Source organism: Dreissena polymorpha, chromosome 7, assembly GCF_020536995.1.
Source record: "Dreissena polymorpha isolate Duluth1 chromosome 7, UMN_Dpol_1.0, whole genome shotgun sequence".
In the NCBI taxonomy this organism is placed as follows: domain Eukaryota; kingdom Metazoa; phylum Mollusca; class Bivalvia; order Myida; family Dreissenidae; genus Dreissena; species Dreissena polymorpha.
This window is the reverse complement of record NC_068361.1, coordinates 41,269,171-41,287,277: the sequence shown is the minus strand read 5'-3', so window position 1 is coordinate 41,287,277 and position 18,107 is coordinate 41,269,171. Positions and strand designations below refer to the sequence as shown.

General features: G+C 34.1%; 1 protein-coding gene across 1 annotated transcript; it reads right to left on the bottom strand.

Annotated features, from left to right (window-relative positions):
* Window positions 1-1,297: 1,297 nt before the first annotated feature.
* Window positions 1,298-14,825, bottom strand: LOC127837660 (L-proline trans-4-hydroxylase-like). Its single transcript, XM_052364913.1, has 9 exons — window positions 14,697-14,825; window positions 14,256-14,334; window positions 13,081-13,191; window positions 10,890-10,981; window positions 9,151-9,241; window positions 6,785-6,914; window positions 4,632-4,783; window positions 3,228-3,357; window positions 1,298-1,436 (listed from the first exon to the last, which is right to left on the bottom strand). The coding sequence occupies exons 1-8, from the start codon at window positions 14,735-14,737 to the stop codon at window positions 3,238-3,240; spliced, it is 816 nt and encodes a 271-aa protein (XP_052220873.1). The 5' UTR covers window positions 14,738-14,825; the 3' UTR covers window positions 1,298-1,436; window positions 3,228-3,237.
* Window positions 14,826-18,107: the final 3,282 nt, after the last annotated feature.

The window sequence follows — 18,107 nt, the reverse complement described above, 5'->3', positions numbered from 1 at the left end:
ACAAGGTTTTACTATACCCATAAAAGGAAAATAGCCCTGCCCCCGTGGTGGCCATGTTTTTCAACCAACCGGCATCATTTTTGAACTCCTCCAAGATATTATTGGGATGAATCTTCTGACCAAGTTTCATGAAGATTGGACAATAAATGTGGCCTCTAGAGTGTTAACAAGATTTTACTTAAGCCATATATAGCCATATAAAGAAAACTGCCCCGCCCATTGAAAGCCATGTTTTTCAAGCAATGGCTACCATATTTGAACTAAACCAAGAAAACAGTGGGACAAATCTTCTTAGCAAGTTTCATGAAGATTGGAAAATGAATGTGGCCTCTACAGTGTTAACAAGGTTTTACTATAGCCATATACGGAAAAATGCCCCGTCCCCTTGCGGCCATGTTTTTTAACCAACCGGCATCAATTTAGAACTCATACAAGATATTATTGGGATGAATCTTCTGACCAAGTTTTATGAAGATCAGACAGTAAATGTGGCCTAAGTGAACAGATTTTACTATAGCCATATATAGCCATATAAGGAAAAATGACCCGCCCCTTGGCAGCCATGTTTTTCAAACAAACGTAACCATTTTCGAACTCATCCAAGATATTATTGAAACCGATCTTCTGACCAAATTTCATGAAGATTGGACAATAAATGTGGCCTCTAGAGAGCTAACAAGGCAAATGTTGACGCCGCACAACGCACAACAGACGACGGACAAAAAGAGATCACAAAAGCTCACCATGAGTACGTTGTGCTTAGGAGAGCCAACAATCACTTCTTTGTGTAATTTCCTTATATAACTAGTTCCACTATTTCGCAGCTATAAACAAACACAAGAGCACCGCATAACGGGTGCCACGCTCGGCTGCGAAAGCTTTCAATTATTTTTTTTTAGAGGTCACAGTGACCTTGACCTTTGACCTAGTGACCCAAAAATGGGTGTGGCGTGTAGAACTCATCAAGGTGCATCTACATATGAAGTTTCAAAGTTGTAGGTGGAAGCACTTTGATTTTAAGGGCAATGTTAAGGTTTTAGCACGACGCCAGCGGATGACACAACACGACACGACGAGCTGGCTATGACAATAGCTCAAGTTTTCTCCGAAAACAGCCTCACTAAAAATATGCAACTACATTAAGCGTACAACATGCAAACAATCAACACGAAGCAATACATTCTTTTCAATGTGCCTTCAACTTGTTCCCGCTATATTGTAATATGATTATGTCCTTACATAAATCATTAAACATGGAAATTTATGATTCCCCTACATACAAGCATAAAACATAGATATCAACAAGCGTATATGCATAGTATTTATTTATCATCTTCTGGTTTCCGCTCGCAGTTCGTCTCATCACCAAGCATGTGGAACCACTTGCCTGTCATGTCCGTGAACTCCTGGCACTCCAAAATGGCGGAATCTGGCACCTGTCGGGATTAACAGATAGTGATATATGACATGCTATTAAACATTGAGTATGAACATTGTTATCGTAAACATGTGAAAAATGACATGTTGAGCATTTAACCGGGATCATTCAACTCAACGAAGAAATTCATAAGTGTTCAACTAATTTAATAAACGTTAATACCTAATGCCGAGTTCGACGTATCCTTGATTGGAAATCTGTCCGACTTTTATATACAGAATCAGGCAATAATCTGGATTTCTGGGATATTTATATATATATAATATGGCACCTATCGGCATAATGGGGAAGGTATTTGTAGACTCCTTTTCGATACTATGCACGCTAATGATATGCCGACTATGGCATCTGCTGGGGTTGACCGGGAGTCAGAGTCGGGTCCTTTGCTGATAATTAGGGATATTAGTAAACGGAATTGGACATCCCTGAGAAACTACATGTAAAGTTTGATGCTATATTTGGACCCTGTAAGGAACATCTAAATTATAAAAAAGATGAATATAAAGTTGTACCTGCACTGATAGATGCTTCATGAATAATAGAATATAAAGTTGTACCTGCACTGATAGATGCTTCATGAATACTAGAATATAAAGTTGTACCTGCACTGATAGATGCTTCATGAATACTAGAATATAAAGTTGTACCTGCACTGATAGATGCTTTATGAATAATAGAATATAAAGTTGTACCTGCACTGATAGATGCTTTATGAATACTAGAATATAAAGTTGTACCTGCACTGATAGATGCTTTATGAATAATAGAATATAAAGTTGTACCTGCACTGATAGATGCTTTATGAATACTAGAATATAAAGTTGTACCTGCACTGATAGATGCTTCATGAATAATATATTATATAAAGTTGTAACTGCACTGATAGATGCTTTATGAATACTAGAATATAAAGTTGTACCTGCACTGATAGATGCTTCATGAATAATAGAATATAAAGTTGTACCTGCACTGATAGATGCTTCATGAATAATAGAATATAAAGTTGTACCTGCACTGATAGATGCTTTATGAATACTAGAATATAAAGTTGTACCTGCACTGATAGATGCTTCATGAATAATAGAATATAAAGTTGTACCTGCACTGATAGATGCTTTATGAATACTAGAATATAAAGTTGTACCTGCACTGATAGATGCTTTATGAATAATAGAATATAAAGTTGTACCTGCACTGATAGATGCTTCATGAATAATAGAATATAAAGTTGTACCTGCACTGATAGATGCTTCATGAATAATAGAATATAAAGTTGTACCTGCACTGATAGATGCTTTATGAATACTAGAATATAAAGTTGTACCTGCACTGATAGATGCTTTATGAATAATAGAATATAAAGTTGTACCTGCACTGATAGATGCTTTATGAATACTAGAATATAAAGTTGTACCTGCACTGATAGATGCTTTATGAATACTAGAATTGAAAACAAAGGGGCTTAAGGGAAACACATTAATGTTATACTGTATCAAAGGACCATTCAAAATGTTTTAAGAACATAAATGTTAATAATAAAACATCTGCAGATATATAAGCAAAGACGATATCAAATTAACCCAAAAGATGTATACACTGATTAAAAAGCTTTAAATATTAAAATCTTTAAAAAAAAATAACTCTGCAATGAACGTTAAATTTTGAAGACACATGTTATAGCTTTATTAACAACTATGTTTATTAGAAGTAGTTATATTTTGAGTTTTAAAAAAGCTGCATGGGAATCTCACTCTAATTTGAACCAGTCATTTGAAAAAGCAAGTCATACAAGTTCACTTTTAATTCCGATTTTCCGTTGAAACAGATGCCAATGTTTGTTTCTCTTTCTCCACAGAATGAAACCATTTCCCGTCCATGTTCATGAACTCTTGGCATTCCAGAACAGCAGAGTTAGGTACCTAAAATGAGAAGGGAATGTGCTATGCTATGGTAAGGTGACGTGGGTTAGAGTAGAGATATACAATGTGTTAACCCTTTCCCACTTCGACAAAGGCTTCGTTTCCAACCTTTAGATACTGATGAGTAGCAAACAGCATAAAACCTGAACAGACTGCGAGTTACTCCCAGGCCGTTCTGGTTTTCTAGTTACTCGCAGGATGTTCTGGTTTTATACTGTTTGCACATAGCCATTTTCGCATTGCTTGTGGGTGGGAAAGGGTTAAGAAGTGATAAAGGAACGCAGGCACATATTTGAAGTAAACATATATTATAATTGTCATCAGATTTGACACAGATTAAATAGGCATTTAAGATGACTTTATTATGATTTCCAGCTCATAGAATGCATTTAAGATAGTTATTACAAGAGGTAAAGACAGAAACATGAAGCACTTTCAGTATACACAAAACTATGTATATACTAAAAAACGGGCTTTATAATGGTTGTGCACGTAGCATATAATGCTATTATGCTATCACCTTATTTATTGTATTAAATTGTGTAGGTATGCATACCTTGTGTGATAGGCATAGGCGTATTAAATAGGGTATACCAATGGAAATGAATTGAATTGAACTTGTTGAGGTTTAATACGAATAATATAACATGGTGTATTTGTACCCATTCCTCAATCGTGGGTGACATACAGTCTTACAGCAGACTAGAGGTAACCCAACTGAAACTCATTCAAGATATCCCTTTTAGCAGGGATTTTATCACAGGGAAAAAGGCAAATAGCTGACTTGGATACCAAACAAAAAGCAAACCACCTCATTTCCTTATCCGTCTACAGAAGAGTTAAAAGCGTGTTTTAATTGAACAAAAACTGATGATCGATTATCCAAAGGATCTCATTTATCTTGTACCTTACCATAAAGGTATGAACAACACTTAGAGGTAACACAATTAAATGTAGCCAAATTAGGTTATCTTATTTCAAACTTATAAAGTGCAAACATATAACTTTTTGTGGGATATGCATCGCGGGAAATATAATGACATTAGGTTGCAGTCGGTAAATGGACTAGAATACCTGTAGCCAAAAGGAACATACACATTGACCGTAAAAAAAAACTATTCGAGGGTATGCATGGCGAAAAATATAGGCTAGATGACTAGGCAACATAAGGCAAAATGAAACATCTCGAGCGGTGTATATATCAGGCGATGGTGCTCCTTTGATATAATGACAAACATCTGCAATTGGCTAACATGAAATTATGAACTGTATACCTTATCGAGTGGTGTATATCTCGGGTGATGGTGCTCCTTTGTAGGGTTGTTATCCACCCTGTTGTAGGCGCAGAGAAAGGCCCAGCGGCGGTCCTCGCTCATATTGGCGCTGCTACAGTGCAGAAGATTGCAGTCGAAAAATAGAGCATCGCCTAAAAACATATGAAATACGAACGTAGATATAATAAACTTAGTCTTAACATATTCAATACAAAAGTAACTACAATACAATATCCTTAACAAGTAAATATTGTAGGTGTTTATATTGCAATCCATGCCACTCTGTAAAAATCATGTTTTTTATAAGATCTGAAATTCCTCACATGGAACAGCAGTACGAGACAAGTACAAGATCAAGTTGAATATGAGAGGAATATTGCAAATGAAATTAAATAATAAACAAGTGAATAGCGATACAAATACACATACGGAACCTGGCGAAAAAAATACATTCAAACCTTTTGTCTACCAATTAATTATGACAAGCCCAGCAGGAAAAATCTTCATGCATAGAATATTAAAACATATACACAAGGAAATATGTGTCCGCCCGCTTCCTGTATTTGTCTTTCAGAAGGGTGTTAAATCATTTGAGTTAATCTGGTAATGGACCGTCCCAGGCAGAAGCTACAGGCTATTAATGATTATGATTTGCTTTTATTAACTGAACCAAAATCGTTAAAAAAATGTTTGTTGACACCATTTGTGTCCGAACCAATACAACCAAGCCCTTATTAAAGTTAAGGTATTAGCATAACAACATCCCATCTTTGCTCAAAATAATCCAGCAGTCGGAACATTCAGCCTTTTTATGACTGTGTGGAAGATGTCAGCTTCAAATTGTGATGAAAATATGAGAACTCATCAGATAGATCAACAGCATTAATACACTTCAACCGTCAGTAAAGACTTTCGAAATGAGTGAATAAGCGTAAGCAGCTTGTTACGTGGCCCCATTTCTATTTATTCATACGCTAACAATTGTTGTCAATAAAAGCATGGACGACCCACGACAACTGTTTTTAGTTGTGAGCGTTAGCCTAATGTAGAGAGGCAGTTTTGCAAGTCAGTCTGCTGTCAGCTTCGCTAGGAACGATAACTGGATGTCAGTCTGTTGTTAGCTACGCTAGGAACGATAACCACTGCCTGTCTGTACTACCTGCAGTAAAATTATGCAGATGACGAATGCTAGGAGCGTCTGCTCTAACCAAGGCATCAGCCTGTTTATAGTTTACCACTGGTACACTGCATTGTGTGTATGTAATCAAACGTGATTAACAGCTTGTAAGACGACATTGGCCAGTAAGATTAGCCTGTGCACATTGATTAGCCTTTGCAATGCGCACAAGCTAATCAAGGACGACACTGTCTGATTTTATAGCGTTTTTCGTTTAAAGAGGGTCTCTGGTACTGGGATTACAATTTATGCATATGCATTAAGCCCTGTTTTCCCAAAATGAAGCTTAAATTATCTTTTTTATTAATTATTTGAAAAAACAAACACATCTTGACCTGTGCTATACGACACACTCTTTATAAATTTGAATGAGTTGTGTTAATTTCAAACTTGCGATATAAAAAGCTATAACATAATTTTGAAAACTGAGTTGCGTCTAAGATTATACAACAGCGAACAACTTCAGTGCCTTCAGCGCTTTAATTTTACCTGATGAATATTTATATATTTGTTCACAAATTTTGGAATTGATTCTTTCAATCAAAACATAAATATGTAATTGCTTAACAACAACATCGATGGCAAGAAAATTTCAGTAATTTGAGTATATGTATTTTCCGTTTCGCATGCCATTTCTTTAAGAAACGTGTTGGTCAAAATTGTCTTTTTGGAGCGAGGTAAAAAATATGGTTGTAATCTTAATTTCTCTAAGATCTAAAATTAGTCACAATACGGTTAAGGCAACCACGCCGGCTTATAACATTATTGAAGAATGTTCGCCTAGATGAAGTGGAAATGGTGTCTGCCTGGCGATCAGAGTCAAGGGATCCATCCCTACTGTCGGGGGCGTTCTTGAGATTTCCCGAAAAAGTACTGGTTCTACCCCAAAAAGGACTCCAGAGCTTTTCAATAAACCATAGGCTTACGATTCACTCGAGACAAAATTATTAGGTTTTAACTAAACTAATATTATTACCTGGTTCCATCTCCACAAATTGCAAGGGGCACACGTTGCTGATCTCCTCCACACGTGACACATCCGCCCCAACCTGGTTCCCCACACGAACATGCTCTATTCGACCACACTTGTGGGATGACTTCAGTACCTACCAGTGTAAAAAGATACTTGTTTATATATTTTCGTATTCATGTGGAAATGTAATTAACCTTAAGGGGAAACAATGCCATGCTTATATCATTATTACCGAAATTGCTCTATGATACCGCATGTGTGCGATGACCTCAATACCTACCAGTGTTTATTATAAGACTTATGCGATGACTTCTGTAAGTGCAATTTAAAAGGGATAAGTTTACTGATTTTTTTTATTTTTAAAAGTTATTTAATGTGTTTACGCACAACTCTAACATGTGTTTAATAGTCTTAATTTATGACAACAGCAAGGAAAAACGTTGGTAAAAAATAATGCCTTCCCGGGGTTTCGAACCCGCGCCATCTGGAAGTAAAAGCTAGTGCAATTCCACTGTGATACGCTAGTTTAATTAATTATCATTTAAATATAAACTAAGTACTATATTTTCAAAATTGTTGAGGAATAGCGTTACAAACTCTTAATTATTTTTGCGATTTTAAATGATAATTTCCCATCAATGAACAGATCTTTAAACATTTGTCTTATCAGGAAAGTTATTTCGCTTTTTAAAACAAAATTATATGTTACATAATGTATACATGCTTTTTTAATCTTTGATCAGTAGTCTGAAAATCACAGTTTAGATACGTTTCTCCTTCAAATCGTCCTTTCTGCATACAAATATGCCTCCAAGTACATACAAGGGTGTACAATTAACATCAATGTTACATTTAAACATTAATGTATCTAACTGGGTGAGGGTTGTTATATAAAATACCAAAATTCTCTTTTCAAATCGTAATTTTCATTTCAATTTGCACGAAATCTCAGCCACAATTGGGGGAAAGCATATTGAATTATCATATTCATATTGTATACATTGTTTCTTATGTAAGTATATTATGGTCAATACTATTATCTTACACATGTTAAAGATAACATTTTAAGCAACAATATTTAGTTCACTGACCAATATTATTATGTTATTTTGGCAAAATAAAATGTTCGCTTATGGATTGACATGTTGTTAGTCAGTTAATTTTATCAAAATATAACACTATTTTAAACAAACACGTTCACCAACAATTTTAGGAAAAGGTTAACAAAACTGAAACAATATCTGACCAACACCGAATAACATTTTCATTGTAAGGGCAATTCATGGTAGGTCTGGGAACTCATACAATATTCACTCTGAGAAAATGGGGCTTTATGCAAGTACGTAAAATAATTCGTTCTTAATTAGCCTGTGCATTCCGCACAGGCTTATCAGGAACGTCAATTTCCGCTTGCATGGACTTTTTGGTTTAAGTCTCTTCTTAGCGAAAATCCTGATAAGGCGGAAAGTGTAGCCCCTGATAAGACTGAGCACACTGCCTGTTCATTTATGTTATTATTATATTTAACGGGACACAACGATTTTCAAAATAATTCTCATAGATTTAACAAAGAATATAAACAATATGTTAAAACAAGCAAAAAAGAAATCCTTACTAAGAAAAATGTTTAAAGGAACCTTTTCCCATTATGGTCAATTGGCAAAATAAAAAAAATGTTTTAGATTCGCAAATGTTCGTTGAAATTAGGATATTTGTAAGGAAACAGTAATACATGTACTGAAAATTTACTATGCTCTCAAATATCTATTATATGCATCTTTTGAGGATTTAAAAACCTGAAAATTATAAAGCATTGCAATCCAAAATGATTGAATAATTTGGAGAGTTCTGTTGTTGTCGTTTTATATTGTGACACTTCGAGGATTGCTTATATTAAGTATTCAATACGTCTCTCAAGTTATTAGCACGTATGGCCGAGTTGTCTGAACATAAAACTTTTATTCCAGGGGTCAGTGGTTCGAGCCCACTTGAGGGTTACTTTTTTCCTTTCTTTAATTTTGTTCTTGTTTTTTACTTGAGCTTTTTATATCCAATGTTTATATTTATCAATATAATTATGTATATATATTTAATGACAAACTTCAATACATGCCAAAATCTGTGAAGGGTCTCTTTAAAATATTGGTTTATAAATGTATAACAGTAATTCAAAATCAGTAAAACAATAAAGCCTTTGCAACGGATTTCCTCAATAGTTTTTAAATATTGTAAAACTATTTCACAGATATAACAGGCTAATCTGGTACGGCACTTAAATCACATGCATTAAGCCCTGTTTTCCCAAAGCGCGGTTTAAATGTATGTTTTCATTCTTAAGTTACACCGTCGCTGTACACAATTACATTTACCTGCAGGCAACTGTTATCCTTCTTGCATTTATCGATGGCGATGAAGACAGTCATCATGTTAGGGAACAAACATCCGTTGTTATACCAGTACCTGCAATAAATATATGGAAGTTCATGCTGGTGAAGTGTCACAAGAGTGTTTATCAGATATAATATAATAGGTCGCTATAAGCAAACATTGTCAAAACAAACAAGACCTACAATGTACTTTTAAAACCTTATTTCAAATTGAAGAAATAACTTAGCTCAATCATTTACTTTATACTTAAAGAGACACCTTTTAAATGGCGATTTTCAAAATAATTCTCAAAGATTCAACAAAGAATGTATACATTATGTTTAAATGAGCAAAAAAGTAATCCTTACTAATACAATTAATTTTTTTTTTATTTCATATAGGTATAATAGTCATTCAAAATCGACAAAACTATAAAGAGTTTAAAACGGTTTTCCTTGACAGTTTGAAAAAAAGCGTAGTTCTAACATAAAGTTTTTATTTCATAGATAAATATGAAAGCCAGAGTGGCGCAGTCGTTGACTTTTGCTTCAAAAGGAAACTGGTTCGAATCCCAGGAAAAACTAATTTTATTCAACCGTTTTCTTGCTGTTGTGACTAATTAAGACTATTCAAGATCTCTGTAAGTTAATTTATTTTTATTTTTTTTCATTTAAACTGAAATCTGTAAACAAGATACTGTTAAATAACTTGCTGACCGAAATTTTTAATTTGGAGAAATGAAATGAACTAAAATATTCAGAATAGTTTTTAACAAGAGCACCGCATAACAGGTGCCACGGTCGGCTGCGGGTGCATTTTTGAAAAAAATAAAAGCTTGTAAGATTTTTTTTTCTTTTTTTAGAGGTCACAGTGACATTGGCATTTGACCTAGTTACCCAAATATAAAATAAAAAGTTCCCTGTCCTAGATATGAAACCAGAACCAGTTAGCATAATCTGACGAGCAGCCTAAGCTTTTGCATTGGGAAATTTAACCCTTTTCCACTTAGATACATATTTTCACACATTTGTAGTCCCTGAGAAAGTTAAAGTTAATTAAAGACCTTTCTTATTAGATTCTAGTTGTAAAGGCTTCATTTCCAGCTCTATGATACTGATGAGCAGCAAACAGCCTAAAACCTGAACAGAATGTGAGTTACTTGTAGGCTGTTTGCACATAGCCATTTTCATTTTGCTTCTAAGAGGGAAAGGGTGAAACAGTATACTGGTAATACATGCTTAACTATCAATTAAAAGTTTTACATTTCCATTGATGATTATAAATAAATGTACATATACTTTAGCATTTTCATACTCAGGAGCATATATTACCTCCAATATATGCAGAATCTTAAGTAAAATAGTTCATCTTTCTACTTTAAATTTTGTCAATGTCTGCACAAAAAATACCAAATACATGTATTCATGCCACATTCCAAAACATCATGATACAAGCCTTGTTCTGGGAAAACAGGGCTAAATGCATATGTGTAAAGTTTTGTGCCAGATCAGCCAGTGCAGTCCACACAGGCTACTCAGGGACGATAATTGCTGCTTTTACTTATTTTTTTCATTTAAATGGAGCATCTTCTAAATGAAAGTCCAGCCAAGACAGAACATGTTATCCCTGATTAGCCTGTGCGGAAAAAAAGCACTAGATAATCTGAGATAACGCTTCACAAACATGTATTGAGGCCAGTATTCCAGGATGTGGGTCAGTTACAAAGACAGTTGATGCCCACCCATAATCCTGGTGCCAGATGTGCTTCCCGCCAATCTTGGCCGGCTTTTTCATCAGTTTGGTGTGGTAGTGGTACACCTCTCCTCCAAGAAGCTGTTATATTAATTAGTTAAACATAGAAAGCCTAATGCTTATAGAGTCACTCTGGCTTATTTCATGGAAAAAAACGGGCCTGCATTCACAAACACATTTGTAGACTTAAGAATTACAAACAAAGGAAAGACTAAGAAGAAAATAAACAAGAGATGTGTTCGTCAGAAACACAATGCCCCTTATTGCGCTGCTTTGACAATTTATTTTTTTTACCTTTGACCTTGAAGGATGACCTTGACCTTACACTTCCACCACTCAAAATGTGCAGCTTTATGAAAACACCGCTTTGAATTAAAAAAAAAATACCTTTGACCTTGAAGGATGACCTTGACCTTGAAGGATGACCTTGACCTTGAACTTCCACCACTCAAAATGTGCAGCTTCATGATAACACCGCTTTGATTTAAAAAAAAAAAATACCTTTGACCTTGAAGGATGACCTTGACCTTGAAGGATGACCTTGACCTTGAACTTCCACCACTCAAAATGTGCAGCTTCATGACAACGCTGCTTTGATTTTTTATTTATTATTTTACCTTTGACCTTGAAGGATGACCTTGACCTTGAACTTCCACCACTCAAAATGTGCAGCTTCATGAGAACGCTGCTTTGAAAAAAAAATCTTTTCGACCTTTGACCTTGAAGGATGACCTTGACCTTGAACTTCAACCACTCAAAATGTGCAATTCATGAGATACACATGAGTGCCAAATATGAAGTTGCTATCTTCTATATTGAAAAAGTTATGGCCAATGTTAAAGTTTTCGGACGGACAGACACCATATATTTGACATTTGACCTTTAAGGATGACCTTCACCTTCACCTTTCACCACTCAAAATGTTCAGCTCCATGAGATACACATGCATGCCAAGTATCAAGTTGCTATCTTCAATATTGAAAAAGTTATGGCCAATGTTAAATTTTTCGGACAGACAGACGCCATAAATTTGAAATTTTACCTTGAAGGATGACCTTGACCTTTCTCCACTCAAAATGTGCAGCTCCATGAGATACACATGCATGCCAAATATCAAGTTGCTATCTTCAATATTGAAAAAGTTATGGCCAATGTTAAATTTTTCGGACGGACAGACGCCATATTTTTGACATTTGACCTTGAAGGATGACGTTGACCTTCACCTTTCACCACTCAAAGTGTTCAGCTCCATGAGATACACATGAGTGCCAAATATCAAGTTGCTATCTTCAATATTGAAAAAGTTATGGCCAATGTTAAATTTTTCGGATGGACAGACGCCATAAATTTGACATTTGACCTTGAAGGATGACCTTGACCTTTCACCACTCAAAATGTGCAGCTCCATGAGATACACATGCATGCCTAATATCAAGTTGCTATCTTCAATAGAAAAAAGTTATGGCCAATGTTTAAGTTTCTTTCGGACGGACGGACAGACTGACTGACATGCTGACATACTGACAGACAGTTAAACTGCTATATGCCACCCTACCGGGGACATAATAAAATACATCAAATATTTAAATATACAAGCTACAGCTGGTGATTATACCATTCACAAAGTGTTTTAAATGAAGGAAGATGTAGATAGATGTGGTTAATTCCATGTTTGACTAAAATTTCAACAGATTATTAAATATTTCAATTCAAGGAATATGCTGTATTTGTAGTTTTAATTATAAACATTGTTTGGTGAATACAGGTCAAGTTCTTGGTGTCTTCAGGGCGATATTATTGCAAATGTTCATTCACTAAGTTGGACTTTACAATAACTCTCAATAACATTTAGAATGTCAGTACGAATTTTACTAATCATATCAGAATTAACATCTATATATTGCGACGTTAGCTGTGCAGAACAAGAGCTCTATCAGGAGGCAATACTACAAAATGAATATAAAACAATGCATGGTTGTAATATATCAATTTGCTTTTCGAATAAAACATATAAATAAAGATGTTACACTTAAGTTTTCAAACAAAAATAATATGTAACTTCTGCATGTTTTCAAAACTATTGTCTAGTTTTATAGCATTGTCATTAAACAAATTGTTGGATTCAAATTATACCATTATTCATTATAACATTAAATTTGTCATGCATGGCACAGACTTACCTGTTCACAGCCTCCGGCTACCTTTTCACACCTAGCCACCATGCCTGTCACATCTACACCTGGGTGATTCCACAGGATCATGTGGGCCTCACGACCATCACCATCGGCAACCTACAGTGTTGGCATAGCAATAAAAGCAACAACAACAACAACAGCAATATAGCTACAGTAACAACATAAGCTATTCTGTAACGATGACAACAATTTGAATCTAGAAACAATAGCTGCATCGGAAACATACAAATAGCATCATAATCATGACAACAAAAGAAAATATCAAAGGCAAGATATTCATTACAACTTACTAAAGCAAGATGCATCAAGAATGATCAATGGCAACACAACAATAACACAAAATTTCCATAGCAACAGAAGTAACAGGTAAATAGGTACCTAGAAACATCAACAGGATCACTGAACAGCACCCTTGCAACATCAATATCCATCAACAAACAACAATCTACATGTAGCAACACATTACATTTCAGCATGCAGCAGAATTACAGTTATAAAATTACTTCCATTAGAAACAAAAAACAATACAAGAAATGAAGCCAACCTATTAAAACACAGAAACTCATACAAAATCTTAGCAACAATATATGCATTGCAAAATATACAACAATATTTTTAAAATAAAATAAAATAAAGGTGAGCAAAAAAACAGCATTACCAACATAAAATCATAAATACCCAAAACCATAATGAAAATGGCAAGAGAAAATACATTTATATATATCATCATATTACTTGTTGTATTCAGCTTAAATATGTAATGTAGAAAATACTACATGTTTTTATTAGAATAATTTATTACGTTTTTCTCCACCATATTAACAAATACAACCTTTTCCTACTCAAAGGCAAAGTGAAAATGGCTATGTGCAAACAGCATATAACAGAACAGCCTGCGCGTAACTTGCAGTCAGTTCAGGTTTGATGCTGTTTGCTGCTCATCAGTATCTGAGGGTTGGAAATGAAGCTTTTAAAACTTGAATCTAGAAAGAAAAGTATTTTAATACATTTTTCTTTCCAAGGGACTACAAATGCGTAAAAATACATATCTAAGTGGGAAAGGGATAATATGCAGTACTCTTACTAAACCCATGAGTATCACCTTTGTATGATTACGTTACCCTGGCACATCACCAATGAATAGACACTTGATACATTACCCCATATGTGTGGTCTAGAAAGGGTCCAGCTAGAATAGCCTTCTCAATGTGTGCTACCTCTTCCTTAGAAAACAACCCTCTGAAAATAACAGACACTACTATGTAAAGGGATATTACAATATATATGTATTTCTTACATGCAATCAATTCTTCTACATAAGATGAAACTAACCATATATTTGGTCTTCACAATTACTGGTATTAAGTATGACATAGGGTAAAGTTACAATTTTACAAATAAAACACATAAAGGGTCAAAACAGAAATTTCATTTGGATGAAATAAGTTTGAAACTTTGTGGACAGCTTTGCTTTAGAGATGTAAAATTCAAACAAATTTAATGTCAAGACTAGTGAAGGCTAAATGACGGCTTATGTCTCATGGTAGCAATGATGGCTTTATTTCCGAAGGAGATTATAGCTTCAGTGTATAGTAGCAGACCTGACAAGTGTGTAACCGTCCTCTTTGAATGCATTTTTCATAGAGTCTGTTACAACGAACTCTCCCTCTTCATATTGAAATTCTGAAAAGAAAATCAAAACAACTTATTTTTAGAAAAGAAGCTATAATTTTCTTATGTAAAACTTCTTAGGATATAAATAACATTACGTGATACCGATACAAATGTCTTAGTGTAAAATATAAGCTTTGTGCCATAGGTACAATGTACATTATTTAATATAAAGTAATGCATTTTATGGCACAGGTATGTGTTTTATATATAATATCTCAAGATATTTGTAAAACATCTGATTTATATGTTTGGTAGTTGAGATCTGCAGATTCTGCACCTGATATATGTGGTATGTATATGATATTCAGGGGCGTTCCTGGGGCTATTTCAACTATACGCACGATCGAGCAATGAAGCTGCAAGTAGGGGTAGGTGCGGGAGCGGGTCTACTTCTCCTGCTGAGGTGGGGGATGTCTCCCCCTTTGAACATTTTGGAAAATTCATTCCAGATGGTGCAAAGTTATTCATATATTTCTTGCTTGAAAAAGACCGATAAAAGGAAATATTTCATTAAACATTGTCAACAGTAAATATACTTTTGACCATAAAAAGTATAAAGTTAAGATAATTATATTTTCTTACTAAAAATAAAAAAAAATAAACTAGGAAATGGTTATATTAGAAGAAAAAAGTAAAGTGAAAGGTTCTAGTGGGGATCGAACCACTGCCCTTCGGTTCAATAATGGGACAAAATGACAACTTGCTAACCGATTGTGCTACAGGGAAAAGTACTTCGTAACGGCATTGATTTTTAATATAAATACTAAATATTGGAAAACTATTTCGAATAAATATACCTACACTAATTTGAATGAAAATTAATTTTGACATTCTCTATAATTTTATCATGATTTGAACGTGATTATACGTTTGTTTTGAGTTAAGACTGTGTTGTGTTTCGTACCGACTGTTATTTGCTAAAAATTGACGTCTTGTTTGCTTGTTTACATAGTTTGAACCCTAAACCCCCTTAGCCCTAACATTTTCTTTTATTTTTCGAATTTTACAAGTTTTCATTTTTTTAATTTTGAAACTGAATTATATGCATGGGCGTACTGCCGTATGCCTAGGAACGCCCCTGATATTTGAAGTATGTCCCTGATGTATGAGTTAAATGACTGATTTCTGAGGTATGTGATATATGAGGTCTCCGTCTGATATTCGAGGTATTTCCCTTACATCCGAGGTCTATTTCTGATGTATGAGGGATGTGCCTGATATCTGATGGATTAAGTCTTATCAGCAAGGGTTATATGTGATAAGTAATACCTGAGGTTTATGTCCGGTATCTGAGATTTGTTTACGATATTTTAGAAGTGTTCCTGACATCTGAGGTCCATGCAAAATCAATGTATGTCTGTGTATGACATTTGAGACGTGTTCCTGATGTCCAATGTCTATATCTGATATATACATGTATCAGGGATGTGTCTTATATCTGAGGTCTATGTATTACATTTGAGGTGTGTTCTTGATGCCCAAGGTCTATATCTGATATATGTGTCTGATAACTGAGAAATGACGTTTTGTAGCTGGAACAAATAAGCTGGTCTGTATAAGTGTTTAGTTACACTAATTGAACGTCAGTTTTAAACATTTTCTATTTAAGTATTACATTTTTATGATAAAAATTGTTTGAAGATTTCTAAAAAATGTATGGCATATAATTAAAGACACTTCTTTTAAAGGGGCCGTCGACAGATTAAGGGTCGTGTGACGCGAAACAATATTTTTTGGAAACTACGAGCATTGCTTATATAGCTAAAAAATACAACCGCATTTAGCATGAGCGTGGATGGTCGAGTGGTCTAGGCGTGAGACTTTTTACTTCAGGACTCCAGGGGTCAGTGGTTCGAGCCCTGTTGAGGGTACCTTTTTTTCCTTTGTTTAAAATTGTATTCTTGTGTTTTTTTTACTGGAGATTTTAAGTTCAAATGTTTACATTCATCAATATAAAGCATTTGAAGCATTTAATGACATGCTTTAATACATGTCAAAATCTGTTTGACGGCCCCTTTAAGTTTTGAAAATGGAAATTTGTATAAACATAGTCTTAGATTTACAAAACAATGTATGTGTGTAATTAATGCAAACAAGAAAAATATCATCCCTGATTTACTTTATATAACTGTAAAATAATATGCTAATTTATTGATAATCATGATTGGAAATAGGAGGATTAATAAAGCATGACCATGTGTGATGCTTTTCATTCATAATTTATTACCAACATAGCGTTTTAACTAAGCACAAAACAACAGTGTTACCAACATAGCTTTTTAACAAAGCAAAAAAACACTGTATTACCACAACTAAGCAAACAAAACTCTATTACCGACATAGCGTTTTAACTAAACAAATAAAAACTGTATAACCAACATAGCGTTTTAACTAACAAACTAAAACTTTAGATTCTAGAGGTCCCATATTAAAATTCCAGAGCAGACACATTTTATTTGACACTTTTCTATTTTTGAATCATTAATTGAAAACTTTTAGTATTCCCAACATTACAGTTTTGTTAGTTAAATAATCAAGTGGCTTTTTTTTTCAATACGACAATCTGTTAATGAGTACTAAGAGACCATCATTTAATGTAAAATAATGTAAATATACCATGCTATATAATAATTAATGACTGAGTCACTGATGGCTGTCTAGTTCTGGCTACCATAACTTTAAATGTCGCTTTTTATGATTTTTGACTGGCGCTATATAAACTGTACGCTGAAGTTTCTTTAGCTAATGGCTGTCATGAAATGAAAAAAAAATTGATTCAATCAAAACATCATACCACAATGTTACAATCAAATAATTCCAACAGTTATTAACCTCGAATACTCATTTTGGTGTCCAGTCATTACACCCCCTGGACGTTACACCCCTGGTCATTACACCCTCTAAGCCTGGACATTACACCCACCAAGATATTGATTAGATTAGAAAGGTGTAATCAACTTATGAACCACTAATTGGATTTGTCATGTAAGATGACACTGATGAGATTAATGGTTGCTCAAATTATTTAATTGAGCAGCCATCATTTAAAACATTAATTTTTATTTCACCAGAATGACTGCAACAATATGCATCTAAATAATAAATACTTTTTTTCAAGAATATACAGACAGAAAAAACTTGAAGAAATAAAGATAAATAAAATAAATATTTAGAATAAACTAAACACAATCTTAATTCATATACATTTATTTCACCATAATGTAATAATATGCATCAAAACATAAATAATACAGACAGAAAAAACTTTGAAAACAAAATAAAATAATGATAAATACAATAACTATTTAGAATAAACAAAACTTAATCTTAATTCATAT